This window comes from Pelecanus crispus, chromosome 11 (genome assembly GCF_030463565.1).
Source record: "Pelecanus crispus isolate bPelCri1 chromosome 11, bPelCri1.pri, whole genome shotgun sequence".
In the NCBI taxonomy this organism is placed as follows: domain Eukaryota; kingdom Metazoa; phylum Chordata; class Aves; order Pelecaniformes; family Pelecanidae; genus Pelecanus; species Pelecanus crispus.
In genome coordinates this window covers 4,384,008-4,405,997 of record NC_134653.1, presented here as the reverse complement: position 1 = coordinate 4,405,997, position 21,990 = coordinate 4,384,008, and the positions used below count along the sequence as shown (strand labels likewise).

Here is a 21,990-nt window from a genome sequence, read left to right as displayed (position 1 = left end):
TCTCGTCTTCAAATGCAGCAATTACATTATTTATTTCATCATGGATGAGTAATGGACCCAAGGTAATTCCCTGTACAAGCACTGATACCAAGTACATTTTTCCTCAACCAATTTTGCAACTCCCTTAGAGCGGTATCATCTAGACTGGTTTCCCAGTTTATTATTAGAATATCCTGCAAGTCAGTGTCAGAAGCTCTACTAAAAAAAAAAAAAAACAAAAAAACAAGATATATGACATATACAGCTTCTCCCTTATCTGCAAGCCCTGTTATGCTGCCAGAAAAGGAAATTGGGTTGGCTCAATTCATTCACAACAAAGCCATACTGGCTAGCATTCACCTTCTTGTTTCCTTCTAGATGCTTTTTATTTTTCTCTCAGACTAGGAATTAAACTCACTACTATATTGCTCCCCAGTATAGCTGGGAGTCACTAGTTACCCCCATTCTTGCCTTTTTTTTCTTCCCCAGACTTGCCATTCATTCCCCAGACTTGCTTTTTTTTTTTTTTGTACTTAAACTCACAAAACCTCACAGGCAACGGAATTTGAAGTTTTACAGGAGCTAAACCATGAGACCCCAAAGAGCAAGCAACTCCCCAAGGGGATTAAGACTAGGGCAAAATACTGCAAATGCACTTTCCATATTCCAGCCAGATAGGAGGGAAGGTCCTACAGTATCTGAATGAGTTAGAATAGGCCTGTTATCCCCTGCAGCAGAGTGCCTTTCTTCCATCCTTCAGCCTCCAAAAGGGAGGAAGGTCACACAGACTCTTAGAATCACAGAATGCTTTGGGTTGGAAAGGACCTTTAGAGCTCATCCAGCCCAACCCCCTGCAGTGAGCAGGGACAGCTTTAACCAGATCAGGGTGCTCACAGCCCCGTCCAACCTGGCCTGGAATGTTTCTTCACGCGGTAGCTCTCTTGAGTTAGCCTACGCCGAAGAAGCCCAAATGACCTCCCTTCAACTCCCCACAACCTCCTTCCCAAGCCGATGGCTCTTCCCTGGCACCGCCACCTCGGGAGGCCTCGCAGACACCAGCCCCTCCCGCAGCACTCGGGGCCTCCCCAAACCCGGAGCACCCACAGACACTCAGCAGCTCCTCCCAACAGAGGCAGCCACGGCCTCCTTCGCCGCACAAAGCACCGGGGACGACAAGAACTCCCTTCCCCGGCAGAACCGAGCGCCTTCCCCCCCGGGCCCCCTCACCCCCTCCCGCCCCTCTCAGGGGACCGACACCCCACCGCGCACGCGCGCCGCCTCCGCCGCCTTTGTGTGAGGCGCGGGCCCGGCGCGCGCCCCAACCCCCGCCCTCCCTCCACGCCGCGCAGGCGCAGAGCGGCTCCCTCCGCGCGCCCTGCCTCCCCCCCCCGCCCCTGCGGCGCAGGCGCAGTCCGCGGGGCGGCCGGCGGGAGGCGCGCAGGCGCAGAGCGCGTTTCCTGGCTCCCTTGTCAGTGCCGGCCCCCCCCCCCCCCCTCGGCCTCCGCCGCCGGCCGCTCCCTCTCCCGCCGCCCGGAGCGGAGTCGCGTTGACTGCCCAGAGTCCGCGAGTCCCGCTCCGCTCCCGCCGCCTCAGGTGAGTCCCCGCGTCGGGAGCGTTTGTCTGCCGCGCCGCTGGGCCGGCCGGCCCCCGCCCCGAGAGGGGTGGGTTGGGGGGGGGGGGGGCCTGCAGGCCCGCCGGTGCTGAGGGGATGGCGGGGGGGAGTCACCTCAGCCCCGGCCTGCCCGGGGGTGGGGGGGGGCCGCGCCCGGCCCTGTCGCTGCGCGGCGGGGCTGGAGGGACCCTTCTGAGGGTGAGGCGATGGGGACCCCGCAGCCCCTTCGCCCTGAAGGGACGGGGCCGCCCGGGGCGGTGGATGGGGCCGGGGGGGAGCAGCCCCTGCCCTGCCTCCTGCCCCTGCCCCACCGTGGCCTCCGCAGCAGTGCTGTGCACCTGTGCTATCGGCGCGGGGCAGGGCCGCAGCCCGCAAGCCATCCCAAACCGGTCGGCTTTATAATGCTAATGGTGTCCTGTGTCAGTAGGCTTGCCTGTGAGGAGTCACCCTCTTGGGAAAGCTGTGCAGAGTGACTTGGAAGGGAATGACAGGAGTAGGAGGCAGTCCTTAATTACAGGCACTTGTCTTCCAGATGTTTGAAAGTGATGTAGGTGCTCTGAAAATAGGCAAGGATTAAAAAGATCTCTTTCTTTCTCTCCCTCTCGCACACACGCATGCTATCTCCACTTCTGAGTCTGCATCCTTGCTAGTTGCTTGCCCAGGGATGGCCTTACACCACATATTTCTTACCCCATTGAGAGATGACAACAGCTGAGTCCTGTACATCCCAACCTTGATCTTTTCAGTCTACATGCTGAAAGAACTCCTGCTGTACAAAGGTGCAAAATTTCCTTTTTTTTTTCTCTCCTTTTTTAAAAATTTTATTGAAACTCAAGGACAGTTACTTTGCATTTGAAAAAAAAAGGTGAGGGATAGCGGGGTTAAGTACTTGGCTAACAAAGTTATCATAACAGTATCTTCCCTGTGTGAGATTCTGAAGTTGGCTGACAGGAAGGCATTGAGGGGTTTGCTACATATGAATTATATCAAGAATCACAGAGCCAGTTGCATTTTCTCTAGTGAAATGTGAGCTTGATTTTGTTTATGTGTTGGTAAGGAATAAATGTAACTGGAGGACTTGATTAGGATTTATCTTCCTGAAGAAAATAGCACTGCAACTATCAGATGCCAGAACTTAGTAGTGTTTTCTGAGATTGTCATCACTGTTGTTTTTTATGAGTTTGTTACCAAACCAAAATGGAAAACAGTCGCTTGCTACAAGTTACGGTGCTCAAGAAACTCAATCAATGGGAAGGAATGGATCATGCTGCTTGTCTAGGCTGTCTTTGGGAACAGTGTGTAGGTTAGTAAAAATCTCTGAACTAGAGGGTAGGATGGGACTATGTCATTTATATGTAGTGCCAATCTGTGGAGAAAATACCAGGGTTGTATTAGAAAGTGTTTCAAAATAGCTGCGTTCCTTGGGGAGGGGAGATTGGATATTTTTACATTTTATTTCGGAAAGAATAGAAAAGGCTGAGCATTCCTTGTTGGTAGAACAGCTCTTCAACTTTTCCTGTATATGGAAATGTACTGCTACTGAATGTTGGCATGTACTAAAGCAAGATCGTGGAAAAAGCGATTTGCAGTCGTGTTTTGCTTATATTAACACATGGAATCTCATATCATGGCTGTCCAAGGTCAAAGGTAACTTGGATTATGTCAACATTTTCCCATTAATAAAAAGTAGTTAATTATTTTGCTTAGGACTGCATATATTTAATGGCTTCATTTGATTGGTAGCATATGATTATTAGAAGAACCATGAAAATCGTGCTGGTTAAAATTATGAACTGGACTTAAACTCATATAGTTAAAAGTTATATTTGAAGTACATTTGAAATGTGACTGTAAGTCGTATTTCTTTAAAATAGCAGTGGTTAATTTCTTAAAAAAAAAAAAGAGAGAAAAGAAAAAGTCTCTCCAGTTATTTGCATTGGCAAAGTACTGTATCATCGCTGCTCCAAGACTCAGCACTTTCAGCGTATTTGTTAAACTAGTGGTGTGATAGTAATTGCTAAGCTCCGTAAGAGCGTACTCATCTTTCATTCACTCCTGAGTTTCTGTTGGACTGCCATTCATTTCCTGTTTGCTTCCAAATTCCTACCTTGTCTTGAAGTCTCCACCCTCTGCTAACATGGCCATACTTGGCTATGTTGTAATTTCAGGCTATAATGGGTGTGGATGTCTTGGAATGATATCACAAAGATACTTCTTTTTAGATGTATATATAGGGGTAAAAAGACTTTGATCCATCAGCCAAGGATAAATTGCTGTGAAAATTAGTGGAATATATGGAAGGAATTGACAAATCCAAGTTGTGTGTATTGAACTATGCACATCTTAATTATTACAGGTGACCCTGAGTTTTTACGGTGTTATCTTCCATCCATTTATGCTGCCCTTGATTAATACAGGACATACAATACGATATGTCTTTTAAACAACTTTGTAATTGCTGATCATTGCACCTCCAATTGCAGACGTTCAGCACTGTCTCTTGGAGCAGTCATAAGTTAAAGAAAAAGCTAGGTATCTGTCTTTTTTTTTTAAACAAAATACTTATAAACTAGAACGATTCAGTTTGGTTTTTAGTGTTTGAACCTCATGGGGCCAAAAGTCTGGCTATGAAACAGTTCAGTGCTAGAATTAATTTGAAGAAATTAGTAATTAGTTACAAATCTTAATATTTTTTCCCTAGGATACCTATACATGGCTTTATCAAATAATACATCAGCAGATTACAGTTATATATTGATGTTCTAGTCACAGCAATCTAATCTCCTGATATATATTAAAAAAAAAAAAGAAAAATATTTTATTGTAGTGCTGCCTGTGAGCCTTGATACATGTCAGGATTTTGAATCAGTTCACCGAGGTACATCCCTAGAATTTTTTCTTTTTTTTCCCCCAAGTATTCTGTTTCCATGGTAAAACTATTAGGTATGTCAGATTCTCTAAGAACCTGCTCTCTCGCCTGTGAGGATACTCTAAGAAGCAAGTGTGTATGACTTTTAGGGCAATTGCAATTAGCAATAGTAAGCAGGACAGTTAATACTCATTGGCCTACTGAAAGTGTCAGGGGCGTATGGCAGAGGCAGCTCTTCAGCAGCCTTAACTTATTTACTGAGTAAGTTGTGATCTTCTGTAGGTAAATTGTAATACTGGACTGAAACAACCTTGGTAAATGTTGAAGGCTGATTTTGTTTTAATAATTATCTGATTTTGAAGTGTTTTGTTTTCAATTTTACACCTTTCAGCTTTTTCAATTTTTACAACATAGGAATATCTTTAACTCGGAATGTCTCTACATCAGTTTTTACTAGAGCCAATCACCTGCCATGCATGGAACAGAGACCGTACTCGTAAGTAATATGTTAGTTTTAATCTTTAATTTTTTTTCAATTGCTGTTTTCTCTTTGCTGTCAGTTTGTGATCTTGTGATGTTCTGGATCACATTTAGGGAAGGTATGGTCAAATACATAGTGCTACAGGTTAAATGTTCCACTTACAATCCAAACAGCACGTGTCTTCTAAATCTGAACTTTTCTAAACCCGTTACTGGAGCTCTGGCATATGAGCAGATCTAGTCTTACCAGTGTGCCGGAAAGCTTTGCCTCTTGGTCTGCACCTTGAGATGACCGGGCCCTTACCCTCTTTGACCTTCTATTTCCGTACCCCAAACCATCCCTTTCTTTTAATAGCCTAGTGTTCTTCTAGAATGTGGGTTGTCATGTTCAAAACATATTGTCTTTCTGTGCAGTATACTCATGACCATGCTATGACCATAATTATTTGAGATTATCTAGGGATGTTGGCCCTTTGTTTACAAAACCCATGTAATGCTCTGAAATTTGAGAATACAGGTTTTAGATTGGAAAGTCTTTCCAAGTAAAGCATTCGGTATTAAAAAGCCTTCGTACTATTGGATTGTTTTATTTCTTCTTCAAGAGATTGCCATTAGCCCTAATAATCATGAAGTCCACATCTACAAGAAGAGCGGGAACCAGTGGGTAAAGGCTCATGAACTAAAGGAACACAATGGACACATTACAGGTAAGAGAATATTGTGCTGTGCCAGACATGAAGTTTGTCCGCCCCCTGTTTTCCACAGTTGAGAATCTGAGCAGGAAATCTGCAAGTGTTGAGTAAATAGATCTTTTTATAGGTTGGTATTCCCACTTACAGAGAGCTTTGCAGCATTTTTCTGGACTGCACGCAATAAATTTTAGCAGGAAAAGCCCTATTTCATTTCCAGACATTGTGGTAGAGTAACTGAGCCTTTCTTTCTTACCTGTTGCTTATTTTTCATCCATAATGACATAATAAGTTTTCAGTCTTCTGAAATAACCTGGTTGTATGTCAAACTCTTCTGGTGATACATGCTGCTCTCTTTCAAGTGCTAGTGTTAAAACTTCATCAAGTATACAACTGTTGCGTTGGTTTGTGGTTTCCGACAGCAATAAATATCCTTTTTTAGGGACTGTATAAACACTTGAAGTGGTCAGTCCTGGATTTATGACAGACCGTCAGTGAGCGCATTTTACTGCAGGCCCAGAGTATCTGTAGCTCCACAATGAAAATGTAAGGAGAGCTGCCATGATGAGTCACAAGGTGTTATTTTTAAAACGTGATTGTCCTGCGGTAGTCTCTTATATTACTATTCTTTTTCATGGTGATATTTGTACAAGGGCTTTATTCTCTAAGGAAATTAAAGTAATTAATACAAGCACTTGCTCAAAACAGCAGTATCCTTTCTTCTGTTCGCAGCTCACTAATGGGCAGAAGTATCTGCCCAACAGCGTTTTGCAGGAACTTTGTTCAATTTCTCTGATTCTAGCTGTGAAAGAGCACAACTGTACATGCTCTTTTGTGAAGAGTGACTTGGACTGAATTTACAAATGACATGCTGTTCCCCAAAGACATTTCCCTGCATTTTACTTGTACCTGTTAGTGTTAGAAGCCAAATATTCATGACTTGGGAAAAGAGCTCTCTCTGCTTTCCTGCATAGCGTATACCTTTGGAATACTAAATGCTGTGGCTGTCGTAAAGAGTAGACTTAAACTGTGGTTAGACACAGGAGATAGACTGATCAAACTGCTTGTGGCCTCTGACGGGAGCGATTCAACTGCTGCCACTCCAGCTTGTGGCCTCTGACGGGAGCGATTCAACTGCTGCCACTCCAGCTTCTGATCAGGAGGGACAAGGTCCCTTGTCTTGCCTTCTGTGTCTTGATTCAGAGATTTGTGGTGAGCTGCTTCTGTTCGCTTACAGGAAGAGCATTATTCACTCTTTTTTGCTGCATTAGTTTTCTGCTAAGCTAAAAAGCTGAACTTACCATGGGTCAGAAGAACACCAGTGCTGGCGCAAGGGAGGTGGTAGGAAAGAGAAGTCAAGAGAGGCAGGATGGTCCCCCTTTTGAAAGCAGTGCTAGAATGTCTTGTGTAATTACGGTTTCAGACTGCCAACCTCTTCAAAACTGAACTTTTTAACCATAAGCCTATTTTCAAGCAGGCCATATATGAGTAATATGGTAAAATTAGTACAAATTCTTTCCATACCTTTTATCCTTTTTTCGGTTTGTGTGCTTAAGGAACGTTTTTATACTGAACACAGTTATGGAAAACCAGTGGAATACAGTTTTGTGGCAGGACAGTTCAGGATTGCACTCTGCATCTCAAAGAAGGATGCTAAAGAAAAGATGAAAAATAATGTTGCCATAAGACTTTCCAGTTGAGAGAACATCCTTCATTGCATAGGAGGGGAAAGAAGCAATGGCAGTCTTATCAAAGGCTTCGTTTTATTCTTTGAATTTGTTATTTTTGCTTGGTAAACGTTTCTTTCTCATGGCACAGCTTAAATAGGCATGGAAAAAATGTAAGGATTGTATCAGTACATAAAGATTAATAACTTCTAACCAAAAAAAAACCCCTGCTATCTAAACTTTTAGATTGTGACTGCGGTCTGGCAGCAAGCAGAGAACTACGTTAGAGGTTTGTGCATAGCTTTAGAATTGCTGGGTTTCAGCTGTTGAAACCAGTCTCTTGCAGAAGTCAGTGGTTTGAAGGGTGCCAGTGGACAGGCCTTAGCCAGTCGGCAGAGCTCCACCTCTTGGCCAGCCATCAGAGCCGGCTTCCATAGAGGGCAAATTCTCTGTGGAATCTGGAAATTTGGGATCTGCGATTTTGGTGAAAGCTAGAGGGACAATCTCATATCCCTAACAGTTTAAAATGGTGCCCGGAGAATAAGTGAACAAGGGGGATCCTAACATAACATTAATAACTGTCTCTGTAGTAGAAGGCTGTGAGATTGTCTCTGTTTTGGCTTACTGTAAAGCAAACAGTATAAAGGGAAAAGTTTATTAACGTGAACTCTAAATTGCAGGTATTGACTGGGCTCCCAAAAGCGATCGCATTGTAACTTGCGGTGCAGACCGTAATGCCTATGTCTGGAGTCAGAAGGACGGCGTGTGGAAACCGACCCTTGTGATCCTGAGAATTAATCGTGCAGCCACCTTTGTAAAATGGTCTCCCTTGGAGAATAAATTTGCTGTGGGAAGTGGAGCTCGACTTATATCTGTGTGCTACTTTGAATCTGAAAATGACTGGTGAGCTGTTTGAGTTTAATTTCCATTTATACCCCTTAGGTCTGCATGGGGAAAGCTAAAGCCTGGTGTTTAATGGTGATAACTAGGTTACTATTTTCCTAATTCCTAAAAACTTCAGGAAATGTAGAGGGATGGGCCTCATCAGTTCTTTCATGGATTTTTACATCTTAGGGAAAAGGTTCCCTCTTTTACTTCTTCACTATGGTGCAGCACCTAAAGGCCTTGGACTTAGCTTGTTTTCAGGTTATGCGTGTTGGCGTGGATGTGTTCTGGTTGACTGCTATAAACATATGTTGCTTTTCTGAAAGTGCAAGAATTTCTGCAGAGTAAAAATTTCTTTACCACAACTGTATGGTTGAAAAAAGAGAAATGTTTCCTCCCCACACCTCCTTCCAGAATGATTGAAGAAACCTTGAGTCTTTCTTCCATATAGGTTATATATATATATATAGGGCCATTTCTTGTCATTAAAGAATTCAAGTCTGTCACTTTTCTCCAGAGTGGTCTATTAGAAGATGTTCAAGCTTGTCATCTACCCGTTCTGTATTCTGTCGTATATTCCTGTCACAGTTCTAGATTTCAGACAGGACTATCACAAATATTTCCACCATTAACATTTTTTTTCTCTTTGGCATCTAAATTTAGTGCTTCTGATCTTTAATGGATCTACATTTGTAGCTGTACGTGTTGGAGCTACATTACTGTATCATCTGTAGGTGAAATCAGTATGTTGAGTATCTATTACTTTGGGTTGCATAAACATGCATAAAAACACAGGTGTTTGCGCCCGCCATTCTGTGTGCAGTCTTCCATGTGGAGATGGTAAACAACGATACCATCTGCAAAATACATTTTAAAGATTGTTTTGGACTTCTATGCTTTCCAACATATTTGGTTCTTAACATTTTCTCTGCCTCGCTTGTCTGCAGAAGAATCAAAACCCCATATGTTGAAGACAAATAATTTAATGTGATCCTTAAAACTGCTTGTGCCTGATGGAAGTAAATTCAAAGAAAAAGCAACATCATCCCAGAGGCCATCAAGTGAATAACAGATTTCATTACTATTTTGTAAATAGTTCCAACAAACCAAATCTGCTGAGACATATTTAGGCTAATACTGATGCATTCAATATCAGGACCACTTTTCACTGTACTTCAAATAATTGAGATGTATATGCTAGTCATATCATTGGCAGTTCACCCATTTACTTGTTGTGGTTTATAGTTACTGTATTATTAAACAGTAGAAAAGTCAATAGGTAAGAGAGATGACTGTAAAACTCATTGGAAGGAGCTGGAGAGGAAGCGTACTTAGTGTTCTAAGAAAATAGTGCTGCTTAGCTCAATATCGCCATCAGAGCTGAGCTCTTGTTCGTAGGATGTAAGGGACCAGGCAATTACTGTGCAAAATTCACATTAAGGGGTTCAGTCCGATGCATTATAAAACTGAGTTAGAAAGGGAATAGGATTCAGGTGAAGAGATATATATTTAATGTGAATTTGTTTATAATCTTTAAAATTTTAATTAAGGTAACCATATAAAGTTCACAGACTGTACAAGGCAATATGAAAGATGCAGGCAGAACGTGAGTTTTATTGCAAAACTGATGTGTTCAGTCGCTGGCAAGGGCTGATCTTTTTGAGGAGTATTTCATGGGCTTGGGGGAGTCCGGTAAAATATTTTCATATAAATTTTATCTCTCTTTTCATTTAGGTGGGTGAGCAAACACATTAAAAAGCCCATTCGTTCCACTGTCCTTAGCCTGGACTGGCACCCCAACAATGTTTTGCTGGCTGCTGGATCCTGCGACTTCAAGTGCAGGTGAGCGAAAATAAAGCATCTGTAAATCAACTTGGATTACTGGTTCAAGTTAGTCAGTAGCATGAGCATGTTGATCATGCATTTGCTATCAAAATAGAAGTCGGCTCATCGCATACTGTTGTTGTTACCGAAATAAAATACCCAGCTTAAGAGACTTCGGCTTTGGTGCTACTGTATGCAGGCTTTGGACTACTGACATTTATCTGTTGAGGGACACGCCTGAATTTAATGAACTGCTGGGTTTCTTTACTAGCAGTACACAGAAGTAGTACTACTGTGCATGCACTGAGTGCTGAGATTTAGTTCTTAGGCTGAAATTCGACTAGCAGGTGCTATCTTGTAGAACACCAACACTACTAGTTAGAGTTTAAAAAGAATATCCTAATGGTGCAGTTCCAAAATTCAGAGTAACTTGGCCCTTCCAAAGGCAGTATTTCATTTTTTGTCTTCCCCGAGTCACTTGTTCTCTCTCCTTCGCCTGTGCTAGCCTTAACGTTCTTGCAGCCCTGTGGTGAGCAGGGTCAAGGAATTGGTCCGCCTGAAACTCAACACAAGAAAACACATTTTTGAAGAGCATTAAAAAAGAAAAGGCTGGTAAAAAGATTGGCATGTGAGATAGATGGCGAAGTCTTTCAAACTGGTTGTGAAATTACACCGTGAGGGACGAGCCCTGCAAGTTGTTCTGTGCTGAGTGATTGGGGTCACTGCAATGAAGTCTGCATGGGGAACTGTCTGCAGCGTGGTTGACTTTAATTCATATTTTACTTAATCACTTGTACCTTGAATAATAACGAAAGCTTCTTTTCTTAAATTCTTTATGTAAGAGGGCAATTTTTAAGCTTCAAAGGGTGTACTAAAAATGACTAAGGAGTGGGAGGGGGGATGGGACCGACTATTACATTCCTTATTTCAGAATGAAACCCGTGCATCTAAATTCTATCCTTTGACACCTTTTTATGTAAGGAGAGGCGTTAAATGGAAGCTGGGAAGAGGAGGAGAGTTGTCTCCCTTTCCTGCCTTATCTCCAGTTTTAATTAGATAAACAGTACATGTTCACTTCCTTTCATAAAAAAAGTGATGTAAAATGTACTCATTCATCTTCCAGAAGCAGCTGCTTTTCACATGTGGAAGTTTTTTCCTGTGTGTTCATAAAGCATCTTGGGACTTTGACATTAGGTCAGCTGATATGTGTATATCTATCTATCTATCTGTTACTTTGGACTTGAGCTCTTTTGTCGCCAGGCTTTGTTCAGTGCTTGTTATATGCATTGCATCCCTGATTATCTCCTCTTTCCTCTTTTGGTTCAGAAGTTAGATATGCGTAATTTTCTGTTCAGTGTGATTTTGGGGGGGGGGGAGAAAGTCAAGGTGTGGTTCAGCCAATTTCCTAGGAGCATTCTCTAGAAGACTTGCTTAATCTTTTGTTTCCCATCAGAAAACTCAATCTGTCCTGCATCTTGTTTCTCTGAAAATTGGGTATATTTTGAAAAAAGCAGATCTTGGTTTAAAACATTTGGGAAACTTTCTGCTCTTCTTTAACATTGTACTTTAGGATGAATCATTTCATAATTTTGCTGCTTTTATCATAGAAATCTCTGTACAGAAACCTTAAAGAAAGGAAAAGTAGTGGAGGTTGGCACTGGGTTTATGTTTCTATTCTTCCCCAAAACCATGAAAGAACAATCTCTTCGGTAAATGATGAATACAGATCTCTAGAATTCCAGTTCTAGGGGATGTTCAGCTACATATTAAAGATAATAAAGATATCTGGGCCTGAAGTATGCATCTGTTCTGATAGGTGGTTCTGAAGAAAATTATGAAATGGATCTGCCAGAGCCACTGCCAACTAATAAGCAGCTAAGTGGGAGACATTTTGGAAAAAGAATGGAGGGCAGAAGAAGCTCCAAGTTGATAGGTATTCAGCAGAGTTTTTCTGGTGGCTGGCCTAGATGAGCTCCTCTTACATTTGTCTTTAGAAATATATATATAGCTAACAGCACCGCATAGGTGTGAATTTTATATTCTTGCTGGAACAATGTTGCTGTGGGAATGAAAGTCATTTCCCAATGTTCTTTGAAGGTTGGGGCCTTCAAGCTGAGGTGATTTTGGTTTTAAAAGAGAGGGAGACTTTAGTAAGGGAAAAGACTTTCTTTTTTTAACTAACAGTTATCTTCAAGGTCTTTCAGTACTTAGGAATGATTTTTCTGCCTTGTGTCAAAGGCTGTTGCTTTAAACATCTTGTCCTGTTTCCATACATTAAGAGAACTGTCCTTTTAGATGTCTGTATAAAATTAAGTTTGTTGAAGGATTATCATTAGATTATATTTAAACTGATAGAGCCAAATATAAATTCATACTTAGTTCTCTGAAAATCTGTACCTAATATAGCTGCAGTTAAACCTTTCTTCTTCCAAATGATCGGCTTTATTTGAATAAGCTGAATATAGGTACCTTTTGAAATGCATACCCCACACATGTAAAAGATTTAAAAAACGCGGAGGGGGCAGCAACATTTCCTTAAACTCACTATAAAAGAATTCCTTCTTGTGTTTGACTGCAACCATGAATATTTGATCATGGTTTTTCGTTTATACTAAAATGTTTCTCTGGTGGTAGTATGGTGTAGCTCCTCCTGTTCAATGGACTCTAATCCTATGTTTGTGACGTCCCAGTAACTTCCATGGTAACAGTCAAGAACACCATATTGTGGCATGTCTGAATCATGCAGAAGGAATTTGATGAAAGGGGGAGGCTTTCTATTTAAATATATCTTGAAAATTGTAGTGCTGGGAAAAAAACTATAAAAACATTGTGGTATTTCAGGTTTTCAAGGCATTCTTTCAGTAATGAGCCAGAATAAGGTGGCTCAGAGCTTCTTTGGTGGCATTTGAACATCAGTTTTCTTTCTCTGAAATCCTGCTAAAAAGTGAATGTTCTTAAAAAGTGGGTAATTTTGTAGGTGTTTGTATTAGCTTCTAATTATACAGTGCAATTTGTCATTTTTCTCTAACTGAAGAATTGACTCGGAGAGTTATTAGCACTGCAAAAGGATGAAAGGGAAATCTTAGCACAGTGGGAAATGCAATGACTATGTGTGTTTTTGTGCCATCTTCTGGAAAAAAAAGGAGAGAGATACAAGAACAGCATTTATGAGAAAACTATGTGCATTACATCCTTTGTACTATTGCTTTCTCTCTGTATACTGAAGCTTCCCAGCCACTAGCGGCTTGTTGTTTAAAGACACTGTAGTACTTTATTTTGGTAGAATTGGAATGCATCTATTCGCTTCCAATGTGAAATGGATATGAAGCTCCCAGGAGGTTTCTTCTGTCTTTATTCATGCTGAAATCTTTTATTTGCAGGGTGTTTTCTGCTTACATTAAGGAAGTGGATGAAAAACCAGCCAGTACACCATGGGGCTCCAAAATGCCTTTTGGGCAGCTGATGTCAGAATTTGGGGGTGCTGGAAGTGGCGGATGGGTGCATAGTGTCAGTTTTTCTGCCAGCGGTAACCGCCTAGCCTGGGTCAGTCATGATAGTACTGTGTCAGTTGCTGATGCCTCAAAAAATATGATGTAAGTATGCTCTTTCTGGTAGTAATTAGCTGTTTGACATAGGAGGAAGCAGTGTGTGGAATATTGTGCTTGCAACAACGAGAGCTGTGACTGCTGTTTCCAGTTTTGACAATTTTACTGTAGATTCTAGGAGTCTCTTTGAGGCCTATATAAATAAGGTAGATTCTTAGAATTTTAGATTATATAATTTAAATTTCTTATAAGAATTCTTCAGTGAGGGTATAGTCAATTTACTTTGAGGGGGGGAGGGAACCAAACCCAAAAACGTTCCACTCTAGTGACTGGGGAAACAATATTTCCTTGTAAATGGATTCAAGAGAATTCAGAAACATGTTCCCTCCATAACTACTAAGACCCTATCCCCAACCAGGATCTGGAAAATAAGTTGTTCATTTCATGAAATGTTAATCCCAACTACTGTCCTTAAGACACTGCTGCTGCAAGGTTTCAACTTACACCTTCCAATCCAACAAAATATTTCATTACCAATTCCTCCTTCTGCTCCTCATCTTGATCTGAATAACTTTTCAGTGTCCCTGGCTTTCTAACCAAGAAGGAGGAGATTCCCCATACGTTTTGATAGCAGAGATCATCCAGCCAATGCTGTGCTTCATTTTGAATTATTACCTGGTTGGAGGTATCATTAAGCATAGAGTGTTCTAGAATTCTTTTCTTATTTGTTATAAAATCACAAAAGTTGACTTAAATTAACATATAGGCTTTTTCCTCCTGAAAAGATGATGTCAAGCACTAAAACTTCAAGTGTTTTTTGTATGCAATTAATGCATATAACTTGCATTATGTGCAATTAATTTTTTGTATGACATTAATAGCTTCATCAATTTGAACCTTTTTATGTGACATTAATAGCTTCATCAATTTGAACCTTTTTTGGGGGTGTTCTTTGTAAACAGTGGCAAGAGTTTAAACACAATACTAGGTAACTTCATCCTTTCACCTGGAATACTTCACGCTTGTTATAGATCTTCCAGGACACTTTCATTAGGTTAAAACTTTTTATTACAAATTACAACCTTCTGGTGTCATCTCAGGACAACTGAGCTACACTGACTTCTTTTCCAATAATCCTTGTGTGGGAACGGTGTCTATTTTTTGTTGAAGCCAAAGATGAGAGGTTTCAATGAAGTCCTCTAACAAATGTTCTTGTGTTTAGGGTTTCGCAGCTGAAAACAGAGTTCCTCCCACTCCTGAGTGTGTCGTTTGTCTCGGAGAACAGTGTGGTGGCAGCTGTAAGTGTCTGTTATTTTCTCCTTGTAGAGCGTTGTAGTGTTTTGGAGAGGGAGAAACACCGTACATTACAAAGTCAGTAATAAGCAAGCTCTTCCATAATGTCAGTCTTTGCATTTCTGCAATTAACAGCAGCAGCAGAATGAAATTATGATTATGTTGTTTATGTTTCTTGACATGCTTTCGTGATGTCTGGTTGCAGGGCCATGACTGCTGCCCGATGCTCTTTAACTGTGATGACCGTGGCTTGCTGACCTTCGTTTCCAAACTAGACATTCCAAAACAGAGCATCCAGCGCAATATTTCCGCTATGGAACGCTTTCGAAACATGGATAAAAGAGCCACTACAGAAGATCGTAACACTACCCTGGAGACACTGCACCAAAACAGTATAACGTGAGTGTCTTGGCCATCAATACGCCAGGAAGGAATGCTCTCCACATCACTTTGTTTTTTTCAGGATGTGCTGCAAACCTACGAGAGCTCAAATTTGCTATACCAGATGGGTTTAGCTGGTATCCCATTTTCATTTGAGTCTTTCACTAAGGGCTGTCTATTTCCAGGACTTATTTGGAAGCTGGTAAAGTTAATCATTAACATGGCATGCATGCTACTGCTATTTGCTCATGTTTAATGTGTTCTGCAACTTGAACACAGTTTATCGTATCAAATATGTAGATAGTTCACAAGAGGTTGGTAGCACTGTGCAAAATCTAGTCAGCAAAAAATTCACCTGAAACTGGAATTCACATACCAGCTTCCTATTTCAGATGTTATTTCCAGGTGTATTTATTCATCAAGAGGATTGATTCAGGTTAATCGAGTAAAATATGCTTGCACTTAAAGTATGTGAGCCCCGAGGATGCTGACATTTCTGAAGCAATTTGTCTTTATTCAAGGAAAATGTTTAGGTTACAGTCACCACGCGATAAAAGAACTTTCAGCATCCTTTTTCTTTGCTTATTTTTTTGAAGCATTGTACCAAAAATCTGGCATAAGCTCTGCTATACTCATGTCTCCCTTTGAGAGAGTAGGAGTTGAATTCAGCCCAAATTTCCCAGCTTTTTGGCTCTCTGGAATGGGTGTCTGTGTTACAGCTATCACTCTCTGTTTTCAGCCAAGTGTCTATTTATGAGATAGACAAACGAGATTGTCGTAAATTCTGCACCACCGGCATCGATGGAGCAATGACCATCTGGGATTTCAAGGTATGCTTTTGCTACCATGTTTATGTGAACTGGGTGCAGTGGTGGGTTTTTTTGATCTCTAGCATCAACTTCTGGGGCTCAGCCCTAATGCAGGTTTTATTAGCAGTAGGAAATCCAGACTGGAATATTCAAAACCATTAGTGAACTCCGTAAGGAAGACAGATCCAAGATTCAGCATAAATGCAGATATACTTTGCTTAGCAGATGGTGCTAATCCAGACTTAATTTTTTAATGGAATCGCTTAATGTCCCCGTAGGAATCGCACTAATTCTTTTCCAACCTCTACCTCAGCCATAGTCAGGCTGGAACGATCATTGGTATGACACAGCCCCCTGCCTCTTCTTCCTCCCATCCCTTTGGACTCTGCTCGCTGTCTTTCTGCAGAACATGGTCCTCCCCTCTCTTAATAGGGGCATGGTGGTGTTGGGTTGATGGTTGGACTGATGATCTTAGAGATCCTTTCCAATCTTAATGATTCCTGGCTTTTACTTTCATTAAAAATAATCCAGCCACCAAGCCAGGAAACATGAAATGATTACTCTCTCCTTAATTGGTTTAGTGGTGGACTTGGTAGTGTTAGGTTAATGGTTGGACTGGATGATCTTAAAGGTCTGTTCCAACCTAAACGATTCTATGATTCTAATTAACTTACCAAAGTAGTAAGCAGTTACCTCAAACAGTTAAGAGAATACAGTAAACACTGTATTGAAAACCCTAAAAGGATTTAATAATGCAAGTGCTTGCTTTGCTGAGGACTGGCCAACAGAGGTCTCTGCTGGCCTCCCCAGGCTGCTGAGAGCTGTGTGCTGCCTTTCAGGAAAAGAATCGTTTGTCTGTATTCTATAATGCCAGAAAGCTCTGGTGGGGACAGGAGCCAAATAAGAAATTGAGGTGATACATAAGCTGCTTTAATGCAGTTTCAGGGGAAGGGGGTAGAATCATTGGTCTATATATGCATGGGTTTGAAATGAATGAGTCTAGCGGTCTCTGGCTCTTGAATATGAGTCTAATCTCAAGTATTCAGGGTTTTTACTCGTTTTTCTTTGCATCAGCATTTGCACGGAATTATTTAACACAGGATACTGTAGCAGATTGTGATTAAGATTTTCTCTCTTTCAAGACCTTAGAGTCCTCTATTCAAGGTCTACGAATCATGTAAAGATGGATTTCCGTGATCTAGCAGGACAAACTGCTTGCCAGAATGCAGCTCCCACATCTGCACAAACCCGAAAAGGGAGGAGGAAGGTGGAATATTTGGAAACACTGAAAAAATACAGCTTGGCAGATTTTCTTTTGAATCTAAATTTGGTGAATTGTGTTGGTTTCAAAATCAGCTGTGATTGTTCTTTTTTTTTTTTTTGGTTGGTTGTTTCATTCCATTCTTTACCAAAGCTGCTCCTTAAGTAGTTTATTGCAGGAAGTTATGAATCACTAACTTAAAAGGGGAATTTTATGTAAATTGTCTGCTAGAAATAATAATAATAAAAAAAAGAAAAACTGATTCTTTGTTTTCATGCTCATTAGCGGTGATTAAAAAAGGGATATTAAGGGAATTGACTCTGAGAAAGAGAGCGGGAAAACCCCACACTGATATTTTATGGCCTTAAAACAGGAAAAGTTCATCTTAACTGAAAGTTAAGATGAAGACCTGGAGTTCTGATGATCTGGATGTGAAGATTCAGCTGGGCTTCTTTCAGGGGAATTGTTCCCTTGAGGTGATGATTTTGGAGGATGAATGATTTTGTCCTACTACTCTTAATTCTGTCTGCCTAATGTTTAATCCAGTAATAATAGCAAATTAACCTGAACATCTTTTTTTATTGGCTGTTTAGTGGGTCATAGTTTTCCAAAGGCAAGTGACCAGAATTATTTGTAGTTACCTTTTAGGATTTGTACAAAGACTTCTCACAGCATAGTGCCTAGCATACAGGGTGGAAGGCTGCATGCGGAAAGTGAGGCAAAAATCTGCTGAGCCAGATCTTAGGAGGACAAATTGAAAGCAAATCACTTTGCAAGTCCGTGAAGCTATGCAGGCCTGCATGTTGTGTTAGAGCCGAGTGCTTGGCCTATAAAATTCTGTGTTTATAATGACCGGTGGAGAAATGAAGCGCACTTACCAGAGGTATCAGCGTGGTCTGGCTTCTGCGCAGATCCTTTGTCTCCGGGTGACTGTATCTTTTGAAGTTCAGTTCTGAGCCTTGGTAGCTCACGGAGGCATTTGCATGTAACTTGTCTTATTCACATGGTCTAGGTACTCTTAACGGGATTGCTGCCTTGAGGCTTGAGACAGGCTGTGCTCTGGAGGGGATTATCTGGCTCACGGCATTGCTTTACAAGGTTTAAGACTTTGTCATTTCTGTTGAAAATGCAGAAGTGTCTTAAAAAACCCCCAGTGACTAAATTTACCACTTCCTCTGGAACCAGAGTTGCTTCATACACTGCTCGTTCCTCAGCTCTGAGTGATTGAAAAGGGAGGGTGGAAGAGAAGCTCACGAAGCTGACAACTGCTGCTGTTCTGCTGCAAGTGAACTGTGGCCCTCACGGAGCTGGATCATTTTCAGGTGCAATGTCGGTTGCGTGCAGAGAACCGACCGTTCTTCCAGTTCCTTCTGGTTTTCTTGTGTCTCCCACCTTCCTCCCCTGGCAGTCAGGCGTGGCTTCGCAATTTCCTCTCCCTTCTAAACATAAAATAATGACTGTTTAACCTCTGTTCGTCTTGCAGTCCTACTGACCTGATGTGTACGGTGACTTGTGGTGGGGTTGGGTTTATCAGCTGGGGTACAGTGCGAATGGAGTTAAGCGTCTTCTGGATCAAAGTCATCCTTGCCAGCCTTGGCGGATGGACCGAGGAGCACAGGTTTGGCTTTGTCCATCTCCATACGTACTATTAAACGAGTATATCTCACAGACAGGAAATGGTTTTCTTTCTGAAGTCACGTTTTGGAAGTGTGGTGGTTTATTTCCAAAAAGCATTAAAAAAATACGTGGTCCAAATAACATAAAAGGATGGAAAAAAATCATGTAATGAGAGAGTGGAGAAAATGGATCTCTCAATTTTTATGCCTTGTTCTTGTCCTGTGTGAAAGGGCTGGAGAGGCTAAAACGAGCCCGTTTGCTCCAAAAAGCCAATCAACTGCGGTTTGATGAAACCGCTGTAGGTTACTCTCTGAGAGAAATACATATGCTAGAATTTGGAGATTAAAAACAGATTGGAGATATTTATAATAGAAAAGGACTAAGCAAGGGGAATATCAACAACCATTGCTCAAGACGTAATTCAGCTTAAAACTGCCCTGTGCGCAGGGGCCGGGGCGAGCTCTGCGCCTTGCGCACCATCTGACGGCGGGAGACGGCGGCTCGCTGGATCTCCAGGCCCTCGCTCCGCTCTGGGAGGACGTTCTGCTGCCGTCCCACCTCCGGCATCTGTGAGCCATGGCGAAGGTAGGTGGTTGTTTTGCCTCTACTGATTCCTTGGTCGCCTCCCCTGCCACCCGCTGTCCTTTGTGTCCGGCGTGGGTGAGAATTCGCTAGCGTATTTAGCTAACCGCCGCACCAGGCTGCTTAGCACGTGCTTGTATGTGCTCGGGTTAACGGTGCCTTTGAAAGCGATGTTCACAATAAAGCTTGTGGTTGCAGTCTTAATTACAGGATAGCTGCTGGTCGCACATGCTCGACGTTACACGCCGGTTAACAGGCTGCTGGGGACAAGAAACGGGGCTCTACGCAAGCAGGGATGCCAGAGACTGTTCACTGGAGCCTGCCTGAAAAACTCCCCAGCCTCTAAATAAAAAGAAGCTGCAGAATCGCTGCCACTTTCCATCCTCTCTGCCCCACCTCCAAGGAAAACCCCAGGAAAAAAACCATTCTGGCATCCCCAGCATCTGTGCAGTGGGATAGTTCCTCCACAGCCTCTGTGGAGGACCCGAGCATTGCAAGACATGCCGCCATGGATGCAGAAGGATCTTTCCACTTAAGAAAATGGAGGCAAAAGCAGGTAAAGGATTTAGCCAAACCTTGAGTTGGATCTAGCAAGAGACCCAGCAGGGCTGAGCCTTCATCCCTGGCCTCCACAGCTCTGGCTTGTTCCCCCGTGGGCTGTCGAGTCCGGGGGAAACCCAAGCAGTGTTCAAAACCGGTGGATCCCCGGCAGAGGCAGCTCACTGTGCTCGTTAGCGCAGGCTCAGGGAGGAGCCGCAGCAGGAGCAGCCTCAAGACCAGAAGCGATGAGGAATGCGACGGCAGACAAGAAACCGCTCTGCAGGCAGTGCTGGGGGTGATGCTCTCCTCTCCCTTCTCTTAATGACATACCCTGATTCCTACTGCAGAAGTTCAACTGACCTACCGTTCATTCGCACCCCTGCCTGGAAGGGATCTGATGGGAAGGGATGGGAAGAGGGATGGTCTTCTGTCCTCCGTCCTTCCATCCTTCCATCCCATACGGATGAGAGCTGCTGGTCTTGGTGCAGGAGGCAGTGGTCGGGCACCTGGAAAGCCTGAACTCTCCTGGTGAAGAGCAGAGGCAGAGTAGTTCATAGCCGAAGGAGGACTAGAGAAAACGTGCAGGCAGCGGGACAAACTTCAAAAAGCCGCAGCTTTCAGCCATGTGGGAGCTGTTGTGGGGGCTGCGTCCCTCCTGCTGCGTTTGGGGCAGCAGCGATGCTCGGGCGAGGCTGGGCGCTGCAATGGGCAAACTGCAGCTGGAGGACGGCGCGGCTCGCTGCTTCCAAGAGAGACTTTTCCCACTGTGGGGATTCACTCCTGACCAGAGCTGCAGAGACCCACCACCCTCCGGGGACATCTTGGCCTCTCCACGTGTGTCTGCTGGGATCACGGCGACACGTGTGAAGGGAAGCGTGGCTATCGGACTTGAGAACCACGGGAGAGCTGAGCTGCCCGCTCAGTGCCACCCTGCAGAGCCTTTATCTACGGCTGACCCCTCGCATGGGGATTAATTCTGCAGCTCAGCAAATATGGCGTTTTTGTATCCACATCCTGCAGCTGAGAAGCCCCCTCGGGGCCCTGCCCTCGCTGTACGAGACCCCAGTGCGCTGCTGTCCCGCTTCTGCAGCGTTACTCGGGAGGGAAGGGGTGAGTGCAGCCCTCCACGCGTGACTGCAGCCGGCTTGCAGCGGGGGAGCAAGAAGCTGAAGCCCGTCTCTCCTTCCCAGCACTTCCAGCAGGAGCTGAGCTCCTGGGATTTACCCTGCCCAGCTGGGAAAGGAATAAAAATTAGTTGCTCTGAAGCAGGAGGGGAAAAAATAGAGGGGTGCATGGCTGGTAGGTGGGGTACATGCACGCAGCCGTGACTGCAGCCAGCCAGGGCTCAGGTCCCGCTGGGCTCGGTGGGATGCAGGAACCAGGAGCAGCTGCTGCTCAGGGCGGCCGGATCCAGGCGCCGCGGGGTCCTGCCGAGCCGTGAATCTCCCGGGCCGTGGGAGGCGATGCCGACGCACGTCTCGCCCCGGGTGGGCTTCCACGGCAGCTATCGCCTGCTGCGGGCCAGCACTGGCAGGCAGGGCCTCCCTGCTGCCTCCGTCCCCCCGAAACGCATCGGGGACCGGGGGTGCGAGCAACCCTCCTGCAGCCGGAGGGAGAGGATGGGGCTCCTTCCTCTCCGCTCGCCTGGCTGCATCCTTCCCCGCTGCACCGGGGCGAGTTGCCCGCATCCCGCCGAGCAGCGGGGGCTGCCGGGAGCATCCCGGGGCCGGTGGCTCATCCACGTGCGGCGATGGCGGAGAGGCCTGGCTCGCAGGCAGGCAGGGCAGGGCAGCTGCCGAGCTGCTTTGCGCTCCCCCAACGCCCACGTAAGGAAGTGGTTGCATTTCTCAGAGAGGAAAAGGGAAGTCGGGTTGCCTCCGCGGGGCAGCCAGCAGCTCCCGCCGCTCGCTCCGGGCTGCCGTTCGTGTCGACTGCCCAGAGTCCATGAACTAGCCCT

The 21,990-nt window shown here is 43.9% G+C and overlaps 1 protein-coding gene across 2 annotated transcripts; it reads left to right on the top strand.

Moving 5' to 3' along the window:
* Positions 1 to 1,515: 1,515 nt before the first annotated feature.
* Positions 1,516 to 17,509, top strand: ARPC1A (actin related protein 2/3 complex subunit 1A). 2 transcript variants are annotated; one of them, XM_075718312.1, is made up of 10 exons: positions 1,516 to 1,572; positions 4,875 to 4,956; positions 5,543 to 5,647; positions 7,977 to 8,199; positions 9,916 to 10,023; positions 13,386 to 13,598; positions 14,773 to 14,848; positions 15,049 to 15,242; positions 15,964 to 16,054; positions 17,176 to 17,509. In XM_075718312.1, the coding sequence occupies exons 2-10, from the start codon at positions 4,893 to 4,895 to the stop codon at positions 17,212 to 17,214; spliced, it is 1,113 nt and encodes a 370-aa protein (XP_075574427.1). In that variant the 5' UTR covers positions 1,516 to 1,572; positions 4,875 to 4,892; the 3' UTR covers positions 17,215 to 17,509. The 2 variants fall into 2 exon arrangements, with proteins under 2 accessions (XP_075574427.1, XP_075574426.1); XM_075718311.1 differs by having other exon boundaries at positions 4,852 to 4,956.
* Positions 17,510 to 21,990: the final 4,481 nt, after the last annotated feature.